At 38.5% G+C, this 13,755-nt stretch overlaps 1 protein-coding gene across 1 annotated transcript in view; it reads left to right on the top strand.

Annotated features, from left to right (window-relative positions):
• Positions 1 to 13,755, top strand: part of WDR49 (WD repeat domain 49) — a 142,323-nt gene that overhangs the window by 91,770 nt on the left and 36,798 nt on the right. The window contains 4 exon segments of the mRNA XM_060098829.1: positions 4,097 to 4,206; positions 6,143 to 6,241; positions 7,887 to 8,051; positions 10,231 to 10,418. Coding sequence (XP_059954812.1) covers positions 4,097 to 4,206; positions 6,143 to 6,241; positions 7,887 to 8,051; positions 10,231 to 10,418 — 562 coding nt within the window.

Here is a 13,755-nt window from a genome sequence, read left to right as displayed (position 1 = left end):
ATTTTGTTTTCACAGAGTTAGTCATCATATCTAAATTCTGAATTAGAGATAAGGTCGGCATCAGAAGAAGACACAATGACTCAGTAGCAGTACTCCCAGGATTTCAAATGTGAGGTGTGGAATGGAACTAGTAAACTCCTTCAATGTCAGAAAGAACAAATCTCTCAGACTCCTAAAATGGCCTAAAAATTGGCTCATTCTGCACTTCAATTTTACTTTTGGCAAAAGTACAAACAAAAAAAAATAGTTATCTTGGAAATGTACAAAGTAAGAAATACAGGGTGGATTCTGAAGGTATTTTAAGGATAACTGTCATTTCAAATGAAAGTTTCAGGTTAGGTTTCAAGGGAAAGGTGGCAGCTAATTAGTTTCTCACCATTTTGACACACAAGGTCAAATATCAGAAGGGCTTTTTATACCATCTTATGAAGAGGATTTTGTGCCTTTGGGTGGTACTCCCTAAATATACCTAGTTAATATGGATAGCTTGGCAAAGAAGACATCTGACATTGTATTTTGGCTGAGAGATATTAGAAGAGATATGGACTGATCGCTTCTCTCTCACTCCCACCCTCACATTCTCCATTCCCAAAAGGTAACCTATTTAACCAAACTTACCAATAGGTAGAGAGAAAATTAAAAATATATGCATATAAAGCTATTATGAGATTAATGACAATTTCAGAACTGCAAATTACCTTATTTATATTATCTTTTCTTGCTAAGCCTTATATTAATATTAAGGTAACATTAATATTAAATTATTGATTTAAAAATAAAATAATTCATATATTGATTCAGCAAGTTTTTATGAAATGCCTATTATTTTCTAGGTACTATTCTAGGCACTACTGATGCTGAGGGGAAGAAACAAAGTCTTTGCTCTCCTAGAGCCTATTTATGGTAGGAGAGACAGAAAAGAAACAGACAAATAGGACCCCAATATCACATAATGATAATGTAATAAAGAAAAATGATGTAGATGAAGAACGAGAAACTCAAGGAAGAGTCTTTAGCTTGGGTGGTCAGGGAAGGCTTACCCAAGGAGGTAACATCTGAGCAGAGAATTTTTCCTTCATTCACTTGACAAATATTTATTGAATACTTAATATGTGTAGGTCACTATGATTGCCACTGAGGAGCTGTAGAATAAGACACGATCCCTGGTTTCTGAGAGCTTACAGTCTAGCAGAGGAGCAGAGACTATATAATATTAATTAAATGTTATAAGTAAACTGCAAATGATGTAAGAGGTCAGAAGAGGGAAATATTTCTTTCAGCACTAGTCATTAAGGAAGACTACAGAACAAGATAGACTTAACAAATGGGTGTGTAGACAGGTAGATGTGGGTCTGTGTGTGAAAGGAAATCCATGGAGGAATGGAAGAACCCATCATGAATAAAAACAAAGCAGCTAGGGGACTTCCCTGGTGGTCCAGTGGTAAAGCATCCGTCTTACAATGCAGGGGACGCGGGTTATCCCTGATCAGGGAACTAAGATCCCACATGCTGCGGGGCAACTAAGCCCACATGCCACAATTACTGAGCTCATGCACCTCAACTAGAGAGCCTGCCATGCCACAAACTACAGAGCCCACAAGCTCTGGAACCCGCATACCACAACTACAGAGCCCATGCACCCTGGAGCCTGTGCGCCACAACTAGAGAAAACCCACACACCACAGCTAGAGAGAAGTCCGCGCACCACAGTGAAGAGCCGGCGTGCCACAACGAAAGATCCCCACGCCTCAACGAAGATCCTGCGTGCCGCAACTAAGACCCAAAGCAGCCAAAAATAAATAAAATAAATAAATAACAAATTTTTTTTAAAAAGGCAGCTAGAAATGCAAAGCATACTTAGAGAGCAGTACATATTGCTTGGCTTGAACCTGAGACGTGCTTCAGAAACAGCCTCTGAATACTCCTAACAGCTCAAAACAGCTCCTACAAGCAAGAAAGTTATTTGAAAACTTGCATTCTAGCTATAAAATCCAGGTGAATTTTACATTCCATTTCATGAATTCATGTATCCTTATTTTTAATATAAAAATATTTTCCCTAAAACCCTTTGAGTAAAATGAACACTTAGGAAGGCATGTCATATTTACCCTGTGGCTTCTAGTAGCCCTCTCAAATAGTTGGACATTCACATTTTACTTTGAAAACCAAGGATAGAAGGATAGAGGGAAAAACTCTAAAAAAGTTGATTGGATCCAAATATTATTAGATCTTGAATAACAGGCCCCCAGACATTTGAATTTTGTCATGTAGGAAATGGAAAAAGCTAAGAGATGGTTTTTAACAGGGCCTTAGTCTTACCTTTTGATCATGCTGTTTCCCCACTCTGCCTAGAGTGACTTCCTCTTCCAAATCTTACCCATCCGTTATGGTCCAGCTCAAAAATAACCCCTTCACTCAGCCTTCTGTGATTTATACATCTGGATTTCCATGGCAGTTGGTCAGTACTTCCTTGGCACTTAGCACATTTCACTTTGCATTTTAGTCACTTTGTGTTCATGGCTCTGTCCCCTGCAGCACCATGAACAGGGACTTCCAAGGAGAAAAGAAATGCTTGTAGAATGAATGTATATTAAGAGCTCCTGAATGGAATGATTGATCTGGTTGCAGGATGAAGAATGTACCAGAGGTGGGTAGCCTAGAAACAGTGAAATGGGTTAAGAGGCTATTAAAATTTTTCCACCATGAGCTAGTGAGTGCTGAACTAGGAAGCTGTCATTGGTTATTTAAAATAAAAAGGAAGGAATGAATATGTAACATATCACAGAGGAAGAATCTGAGTATTTTATTTGACTAAAGAAGAGAAAGGCATGCAGGAGGGTGGAGTTCTGGTCTATTAACCAATTTGGGGAATTTCGGGAGTCCTGTGGAGCGAAGATGAAACATTTGGATTTTTGATATGTTGCTGATGGAAAGTATAATGGAACTGTCAGCTGTCAAATGGGAGCGACTCACAACTGGAAAAAGTTCTAAATGTAGATAAATTTAAGAGCCATTTGTACAGAAGTGAGATTGGAAATGACGGTGGTATACAAAATCTCTGAACAAGCCCTTTTGAGCAGTGAGAGGGGAGTGGAGGACAGTGAGTAATGTCCATATTAACAAGAGAAACAGAGAAAAAGGAGGTGAAGTAGAGTACAAGGAATGAAAGGTTGGGGAGGCAGGAAGAGAAGCAGGGCGTTTGGAAACAGAAGAGTTTCCAGGAAGAAACTCACATCCATCAGAGGGTGAGGAGTTAGTTACACTGGCAGGGCAGTTGGGAGACCTTTAGCATGGGCGGAATAGAAAGCAAGATTTCAGAAAGGTGAAGAGAGAACGTGGGTGGAGACACCACGTCTGGGGTTACAAATGCTCCTTTGAAATGTGTGTGGCTCTAGAAGGAGGGAGAGGCTTACCAGAGGCTGGAAGCCAGAGTTGCAATCAAGAGGAAACAGGGTGGCCCCATATTTTGATGCCCCCCCAATTTAACTTTAGTCTCCTCCCTTCCCTACCAGGCACAAGACATTTCATTCTCTGTCTTTTCTGGTCTGTCCTCAAATTCACCAGAAGTGCCCCAGAATACTGACCTTTTCAAAACTACTGTTTCTGTTGAAAACATATCTGTCCTCCATCCCATTTCTTTCAAGTGGCATTTTCAAGTGTTCCACAAATATAGTTCCTCAAGATGCTGTATGAAAAAGGACCCACAGACTCTACCCTTTTTTATTGTTACTGTCAAAAACCTTTTGGTGGTTCCATGTTGGAGAAGTTTTGTTTTAGGGTCTTGGTTGTGGATAATTAACCTGATAGATGCATGCATGGTTGGTTTAATGATTATGAAAGGAAGATTAACCTTCTGATATTAAATATTTATAATTTACCAGAGGATTCAGGAGAGAATCCAAAAGCAAGTTCAGTGTGGGGATTCAGCCTTATGGATGACAAGTGGGGATAAAATTTGGGGCAGCAGCATCTTTTAGACCTCTCAAATCACACCATCCAAGTGCATTATGGCTACTCAATATGTATATCACTTTTATATCCACAGCTAAATGCTATATCCTTTTTTACTAGGGCTGTTACTCTGTTTTACTCTAAGTAAAAACTTCAATCAGTTTTTCATCCAGCCTGAAGAATGGAAGGGAGGAGTGCAACACCGTAATGATATCGTATGCACTGCATTTTTACCTCCACAAATTCTTGTTACAGGTTACTTGAACCTTCACTTGACCATCAGTTGTGAAAATTGTATTTTTTTGCCTCACTCACTTTGAAAAAGGCTTTTCTCAACTGCAAAATGAAAAGATTTCTTAAAGAAGCAGTCCTTGCCCTTAGAGATACTCTTGGTCCTTATTTCTAGGGCTGGGTGATAATGGTTATGACAGTCAGCTCCTGAGCTTGACTACCTGGCTTCAGATCCTGGTTCCACCACTTGCCACTACCTCATATGGAGAAAGTTATTTAAACTCTAAATTATAATTGTTTCTGATTAATAATAATATATCAGTATCTTGGTTTATAGTGAAGATTGCACAAGATAATCTGTGTAAGGGTTTAACCCAGTGCTCACAATAAGCTCATCAGTAAATACAAGCTTTTATTTTCATTGTCCTTTTTTGAGGAGCAGCATTAGGACTGTTGGGTACAAATCACACTTCTGTGGTACTCAGGTATTTTATAATGGGAACACATTAACCCTGTGGCACAATTTAGTCTAAATAACATCGGTTAAAGACTGGTCTCATGAAACGTCTACAAATCCAAGCTTTTGAATGGATCTACAGGCATACTTTGACATGATATATTAAAGAGGATCAGAAATTGCTGAATCATTTCCAGCCAAAGAAATCAATTTATAAAGACAGATTGCACCATGAAATTATCAAGTCTGTATTTTGACAGACTAATTTTTTTTATAGAACCAAAAATGTCATCAATTAAGAGGAATGAAAAATTACAGGAAAAGAGCTGGGATATCTATGAAGTGTTGCAATACAAGGTTTCCTGCTCTATCTACATTTAAACTTCCATTGTTTTCAGAACTTGCCTGATTATCTTCTGGGGGGCCAACTCTGCAGTTGAATTTGCTATGTAGCTGCTGGAAGTCTACTCCCATGGATAGCTAATCCATGGAAACCCATCATCCTCGGGCAGTTTGTGAGTTACACAGGCTGCCCTCTCCAGGACAATACAGAGTTCAGCATGTATTACTCTCTTCTCTCTCCAAATCCCAAGAAAGACACCATCAGTACAGCCCACTCAGCTCTTGTCTTCTGCTCTCTATTTGATGTTGGCACTCTGCTCACTAGGGAGCTTTCCTCACTGGGCTGCTGAGAGCAGTGGTCTGGGCATGCACGGCTCCTCCCGAGACAGGCTTGGTCAGACTTAGCCTTGATATTTGGGCTTTTCTATGTTTTCTGTAATGAGCAGTAGGGAAGGACTTTGTGTAGGGAAACTTTTAATATTGGAGAAAGCAGCATTCAATAAAGGACATAAAAGAGAAGGAATTGAAAGAATACACACACATCAACTATACTTCAATTTAAAAAAAAGAACACACACGCACACACACACACACACACACACGAAGACTGTAGGAAACAGAAACTCAGAAGGACTTAATTTGTTTGCCCTCACTCAATAATAAACAAATATGATAAAAATTATTAACACTTTTTCAGTATTTGTAATATGCTAGGCACTAAGTGCTTTTCATTTTTCATAGCAGCCCTATGAAAAAAATAAAATTATTAACTAAGGTTTATAAGTGAGGAACTTGTGGCATCAAGTAAAGTTAAATAACTTGCCCAAGGTTACACAGCTAGTAGGTGGTCGAACCAGGACTCAGACTCAAGCTGTTTAATTACAAAGCTTTTATTCTGAATGCTTTATTACTATAAAATGAAAAAGATACAACAATAATTTCTATCACACTTACTGAACAGATATTTCATGAAGTTTCTAAGTTCTAAAGTTTAATAAAAACACTAGTAATTACTATTCATTCATGTCTCCAAATACATAGAACTTACGAAGTGCCAGATTCCGTGTAAGTTATTTTGATAATGATTTCTTCTAATTGCTGGTGTTCATATTTTCTATCTAACTTTCAGGCCATTTCTGTTCTCTGTCTTGGCTCATATAGGGAGTTATGATGGAGAAACTGTTCTGTGGAACAATAGCACAGAAAATGGTCGCTATGTCCTTCACCCTGATTATCAGCGGCTGCTAAAATCAAAATCGGGTGAGCGTAAGTTTGCAACTAAAATAATGTGGCTGATTTCAGCCACAGTAAGCCTGGTTGTTTGTTCATGGACCTGCTGCAGCTTGCTCCTAAATTATAGATGATTGGCTATAAGCACAAGGGATTAGTATATCGTTGTCTTGTCAAAGTGACTAAAAAGAACCTTGAGATTTACTTGGCTTAGCAAATTCTCCATGGCTTGCCGTTCCTTCTCTTTATGCTACATCAGCGTTTCTGAATTACTGACAGCAGGGAGCAGGCCTCTCATTTTTATCTAGTTTAGTTTTTGCCAATAAACCTTGCCAAATTGCCTTTGGCTGAACCTTGGGCACTCCTTGGTAGGAAAATGGGAACTCGTGTTCACTTGATAGGCTGCTCAGGCTCAATCTAGAGCTTGTATTAAATATTATACCACCTGGAAATCTTAAGTTATTTCTTGCTTTAGAAACCTGTGAGGAGCATGAGATGGGAGTAACTTGTATTTTATGGGAGTTTAGCATAGCAGATGAATATTTTATACTTAAGCAAAATGTCTTGACAATTGCCTTTCACATTTTATTTTAGTTTCTTTAGATACTAAAGGTTTTTCCTTAGACTAATTTATTTGGATAATGAATATGTCATTCCTCATGGCCCGGTGAGGTTCTGTTGTCTCAACTGGATAAACTCACAGAGGCTGAGTTAGACCTTATGAAAGGACTGGTCATCAGATACAGCTTTTGTGTGTGTGTGTGAAAAGCTAAGGGAGTAATTTTTTAGGAGGAACATGACTAACTTAAGGGATTTAGAGTTTACTTAGCTGCAAGCACAAAACTCTGACCTGCTTTATATACAAAGAGCTAATCATGAGGGTTCATCTGAACCCTCCATGGAGAGGGTGGAATTCTGCCTTTTTGTCTGCATTAGTCCTCAGGAGAGCACAGTCTTGTTCTGATAGCAGACCTAATTGTGGCTATGATTAAAAACAGACAGACAGATAGGAAAGAAAAGCAGATAATGTCCAATTTATAAAGGACACAAGAGGCATTGCTATAGACTTGCTTTGAAATTTTGAAGACACCTCTGTATAGGTTTTTCATAACAGTGTGCAGACTATTTATAGATTCTGAGATAAATATCCCCAGTTTTTATTAGTGTGGCTTGGAGATGATATCATTAGATAATTGAAGCACCATTAGGAATATCCTTTCCAGGGTAACTCACTAAAATAATATTGCTTAAGAATGATCATTGAAATACATTACATAGTTGTATCTCATGTTCACTAAATTATTTGCAAGCTTAATATTAATGATTAATAAGTTGAAAATGCCATGATATTAAAATCACATTTGTCTTGAACATATCAGGATCTCTAAGGTGTTAGCAGGGACTATAAAATGAAGTCCATATTAATTCACATCAAGGGAAAACACAGTAAGCTTGTATGGAGTATGAGAAATAAAAATGGAATCAAGCAATCCTTGAAGTTGGGGTTGAGGAAGTGAAGAGCACAAGGCTCCGTGGATGTTGACTGGAAACATATTGTGAGATTTGTTGGAGTCTTTGGAGGCTGTGATGGGGGTGAGCCTATTGTTTTTCATAAGTGTTTTGTTTAAAAAGCATATATCTGTTCATTAAGACACCTGGCTTTTCTCCATCTCAGATAGAGAGCCTCAAAAACTTCCTGGTGCTGGGAGGAGCCACTTCACCCACTCCACAGCTGACCAGGCTACTCTGGGAGCCTGTTCCTTTGAGACAGACACTGAGCGCAATAATGCTGTTATGAGGCTTTGCTTCCTTGAAGCAAGAGAAAACATTGCGGCCACAGGTAAAATATATATTTATATTTTGACTGTAGACTGCTTTGATATATTGTAAAGTGTTGGAGCAGGGAACAATAAAGAAAGTTCAATCTAATCCGATCTAGGTCTTGTAGAGTTTGACTGCGTCTAGCGAATGGGCAGCACCAGGTCACAGGAAGCCACAGGCTGTGGCAAACAAGGTTAGGATTCAGGAGGATGGATCCAGGAACAGGAGCTAGACCAGACCCCACAAGCAATTTATACAGTGCTGCGTATGTCAGGATCAGAGTGAGAAAAACTCTGGGCAGCAATCAGAATTGGTGTTGTAGCCATGGCGTAGAGATTTGGTAGGGTAGAGGGCACAGCAAGAAATATGCTCCAAATATATGAGCCAAAGCTTAGGTCTGCATAGGGTAGAAGGGTTGAGTCTTGAGATGACCACACTGACACTTATTATCAAAGTGGGCTATGAGAAGATAGTGAGAAACTTGGAGATTGGGGGCAATAGCAAAACTTGAAATAGCTGCTGCTAACTGCTGATCCCAGGTCAAGAGAGCTGCCTGCTCTTTGTCTTAATTTTTTTGGTTGGGGGCTATGGGTAATGCTTTGGGTGTCTTTACCAACTACGAATCCTTTCCAGAATAAGTCAGAGTTCTGGTTAGAGCTTCTTCTAAGATGTATGCTAACATATGATTTACCATAGTTATTTGATATTATAATAGATTGAATAACTATTTGCTTAATTTCCCCTTTGTCTTCAATGGCTGTGTTAGTGTGGTGTTGATGCAGCCTACATGCTCCCAAAGTAAAAATCTGCTCCTAAGAACAATGCATAGTTTTGACCTTTCACCTAAAAAAAAGTAATTTTTTAATTTTAGAAATATTTTTCCTTAACATTAGGAATCTAGACATATATATGTTATATGATTGAAAAAAGAAACATATCTGAACCATGTTTTCCACATTCACTCTCTCATATTCAATTTGCAGATGGAAAATCTGCATGATTTTCTTATATAATTTTTCTGCATTAAAAGTCAATAAAGGTATACCCTTATAGAGTTTTAGAACCATTGTGAAATATTTAGAATAGACCTTGAAACAGATTCTAAAACTCTCTATTTTCCAGGACGCACTTATACTTACAAAATGACTATTATCCTGAAATTGCTCTCAACACTAATTCTTCTTACTGTTATTCCCAAATTGTTTCCACTGAAGCGGCTACATACCATTATTTCTACCTTAAACAGATATGATTGTGAATAGGCAGCACATTTGTGAAGCAAATTGGAAGTCTTCTACAGATTTATCATATAATAATAGGAACTTTGCCACAGAAGAATAATTTAGGTAAAGTGCTTCTACAAGCATATAAAAATGGAAAATGAAAAGGTTAGTTCTAGGCCTATGAACCAAGAAAGTGTTCCATAAGGAATTACAATGAATTCTTGATGAAAGATTAAAAAACAAGCTCATAAGTAGAATTCAAAGCATACAGCTACATAGAGGAATCAATAGCTATGCTGCTATAACTACATATACGCATCCAGCTCTGTGCAAGAGGAATTTTACTTCTTTGGTATATGTGTCCAATGGGTAATTAAGAAACATGTGTTTTACGTAATTGAAATATTATTATAATGTTGAAATTAGTATTTTATAAGTTTATTTGAAGTAACAGATTCTATCAAAATTTAAAAACCCAAGGGCTTCCCTGGTGGCGCAGTGGTTGAGAGTCCACCTGCCGATGTAGGGGACACGGGTTCGTGCCCCGGTCCAGGAAGATCCCACATACCGTGGAGCGGCTGGGCCCATGAGCCATGGCCACTGAGCTTGTGCGTCCAGAGCCTGTGCTCCACAACGGGAGAGGCCACAGAAGTGAGAGGTCTGCCTACTGCAAAAAAAAAACAAAAAACAAACAAACAAAAATTTAAAAAGCCAAATAATATCAAAACAATGAACAAAGGAGTGGTAACTAGATTTAATGGAATATCTTACACATCCTATCTCATTTAATATTCAACAAAAACCAGTGAAGGTATCATAGGGTTTTTTCCAGTTTATATTTGAGAGAATCAGAGTGCTGGAAGTTGTGGGGCTGCTCACCTCTCCAACATCCGTATGCTTTCTACAGGGCAAACCAGTGAGGAAGTTGTTTCTTGTGTTTGTAGTTTCCTAATTAGGGATTCTCTTACATGTTAGGGAGAGCCAACCTGGTGTCATGTGGAGGATCTGGGTATGTCAGATTCTGGGATACATTTAAGAAGCACCTTCTGGCTGAATTTTTGGCTCATAATGTTGTTGGTTCCATTATTGTGTCTACTGATAAGTCAAATTGATACCTCGCTGCAGGAGATCTTGAGGGGTGGTTGAAAATCTGGAATACAGAGGTACATTGAAAAAATTATAACATTATCTTTATTATTTTTGATTGCCTTTTGTTGCAGATAACTATGAATCAGGTCTTGTCTGTTTTCTAGATAAAGGAAGACACAATGAATCTGAGTATTTTAAAGAAAACATATGTATTGATCAGACTTCTTTTAAATAATTCATGGGGAAAAACAGATTTTTCTCGATATTGAAAATCCTCTGTTAATATATCGTCAAGTCAATCCCCCAATTTAGGAATGCAGTATTGTCAGTAATATACCATTGTTTGAGAGTAAACAGTTAAGATATGCCTTATTTGAAATGAGACCGTAAACATAATTTAAATAGAGTCCTGGCCTTTCATCTAACATTATTGTCATCCTGAGGTAGTTTGGGATTTTTGTGTCACTGATTACCTGCTCAATTTTCTAATAATACTATAAAATAATAGTATTTTTTGTATTTTATACGAAAAAAAAAGACTTTACAAAATAACTAAGGATAACTATCAAAGGTATAAAATGAACAGTTTTACTAGCACATATTTCTTAATTAAAATAAAATTGCAGTGCAGATTGTGTTTGGTGGACACAGTTTATATGGCACCCATACCTAGAACAGCCCTATTTCTTGCTTCAGCACCATCTAAAGGACTTATACTCCAGACAACACCCGCTTGAAGACACTCTTTTTTTTTTGCACCTCATCTCACCAGAGCCCATGTGGCATGGCCATATAACAATGTCAGCATTGCATTAACTTCTCCAACTGCCAAAAGCAGCTTTTCAACTCCTTTCATGTTCAGAATGCCAGCTTTGCCCCACGCTGTCTCATCACACCTGCCCACACACCGATTTGAGTTCCCACCCAGACACTCTTTTTCCTGAGAAAAGTCTAGCACTTGCCTTATTTACAGAGCAGAAGAGGCTGTACAGCTCTTGGAGACTTCTGCATTACCCGGCCCAAAACGGTCTATCTGCCCAATTTACCATCATTTTCTGATTTACCATCACCCTCCATGTCCTAAAGGGCTGTATGGAATTCTGTCAGCACAGGTTGGTATCCTCAAGCCAACTTCACAAAGGGAGCAACAACAGACTTTGTCTTCCAGCATGAAGAGAATCACCATACTCAGGGCATGAGAGTGGAACCTGAGGCTGCTGAATAGGACCAAGTTAACTGGCCAGATAGAAACGGAGGTTCCAGGGTATGCTCACACCACCATGTCTGAACAGTGCTGGTTGAAACAGATCAGGCTGATATTTTGTCCCCCAAAGTACAAAGGGAACAGGAGCTGAGTTCCCATGAAAATAAATGGAAAAAAGAAAAGAAATGTGAGACAATAAATATTTTCTTTATTCTATTTTTTTATAAGCAGGTATAAATCAGAGCTTAGTTTCATGGGAGGAAGGGGTTAAAAGCATGAGCTCTGAAATGAGCCAGCTTGAGTCAAATGCCAAACTCTACCACTTATTAGCTTCTGTGAGCTCAGGCAATTTATTCAAACTCTCTGTGCCTCTCTTTCCTCATCTATAAAATAGGAATAATGATCATTCATCCCTCATGGGATGGGCAAGTGTGAAGATTACATGAAATTATTCATGTAGAGACCTTAGAACAGGAGAAACTCAGCAAACATTAGCAATTGTTATTTAGGCAGGAATAAATCAGACAGTGAACAGAAGAGTTTGGTTTTTTTCTAAAATTTTCTATATTTGATTATTACCTGATTATTACTTGGCTGTCATAGTTATCTATCTGTTTGATAGTAGTGCGGTAAATGTATCCACATTGTAGTATGTTTCTACTAAATTTTGAAATTGAAGGAATCCACTTATTTTGGAGGAGAAATTTTTCTCACAAATCCTGGTACATTTTGAGCTGCGTAGAGGCCCCAAACTTTTCATGTCTCCAGTGTCCTCCACTTGATGTAACTGCCTTGGTTAATAAGGGAGGCCTGGAGCTACAGTTCCAGAAATGGAAGTCAGTTCTTTCATGACTAATGAACTTTAATGGCCGATGAGATTCAAATGGAAATCAGGCCTAGCTCATAATAAATGTCAAGTAAATATTAGAATAATAAAAAAACGATATTTCTACCTGACCAAAGATCTGGACAGGAGCACCACAGACATCAGTCACACAAATGCTGCAGTCTGCAGAGGCGGAGAGAGCCAGTAAGGGGCCACCCGGCTCACACATCTCTACGGAACTTATCCAGTCTTCATTGAGGTCGGAACGATCTTAGCAGAGTTGGGGCTTCTGTGAGTTTGTTCTTACTGGAATTAAGACAGTACTCCTAAATGAACAGAAATGCCAGAATTCTAAAATGTCCAAATATTAAATGACTGCAGTGATGTAACACTTTTTTTTAAAGTCTGATACGGAAATTGAAAAAGGTACATTTAGGAGCAGCAATCTGTGATACAAATGCAAAAGAACAGCTCATGATAACAGAGGTTAGGAAAATGGTATTAACATTCAAAAAAAGGTTTCTAACTGATTTAACTAACTTGAGAAGTGGAAAGAAAGGAAGGAGGGGAAGGGAGAGGATGGAAAGAAAAAAAGTAAAATCAGCTATTTGATGAAATTGATGAACTTCATCATGTATATAGGTTGTCACATATTCATTATCCATTTTATATATATTAGTGTATATATATCAATCAAAATCTCCCAATTCATCTCACCACTGCCCCCCGCCCCTGCCACTTTCCCCCCTTGGTGTCCATATGTTTGTTCTCTACATCTGTGTCTCTAGTTCTGCCCTGCACACTGGTTCTTTATCATTTTTCTAGGTTCCATGTATATGCGTTCATATACGATACTTGTTTTTCTCTTTCTGACTTACTTCACTCTGTATGACAGTCTCTAGGTCCATCCACATCTCTACTTTTTTATTTCAAAGGACTCAGCCTCAGAAAGCCTGCGTGAAAATAGTTTGGTTTTTTTCCCTTCTGTTTGAGATAGGAAAAGAGCCACCAGAGCTGGGTAGTTTTAGAAAGTAAAGGCGGGCAAAGCGGGGGACAGCTGGGTTTTCTAGTCCCTTCTGCTTGAGCTTTAAATGTTTTTTAAGAACTCACTTTTGTCAAGCTGTCTTGGATATGGGTGCTGCTAGTTCCAAGGGCCACAGGAGGCAGTGGGAGGGGAGGGCAATGGAGAGGAGGGGAGGAAGAAAGAGAGAAAATTAGCAGATACTGGAAAAAAGCAACAGTGAATGTCCTTCTCATAGTGTGAGAAGAGACACCCTTTCACAGAACAGAAAGATATGGGAGACAGACGGAAATACAGAGATAAGAAGAGACTCAATTCTTAAATATAGCTAGGATCAGAGCAATTTTTCCTGAACCAGCT

This window comes from Mesoplodon densirostris, chromosome 5 (assembly GCF_025265405.1).
Source record: "Mesoplodon densirostris isolate mMesDen1 chromosome 5, mMesDen1 primary haplotype, whole genome shotgun sequence".
Taxonomy (NCBI): Eukaryota; Metazoa; Chordata; class Mammalia; order Artiodactyla; family Ziphiidae; genus Mesoplodon; species Mesoplodon densirostris.
This window is presented reverse-complemented; position numbering and strand designations above follow the sequence as displayed.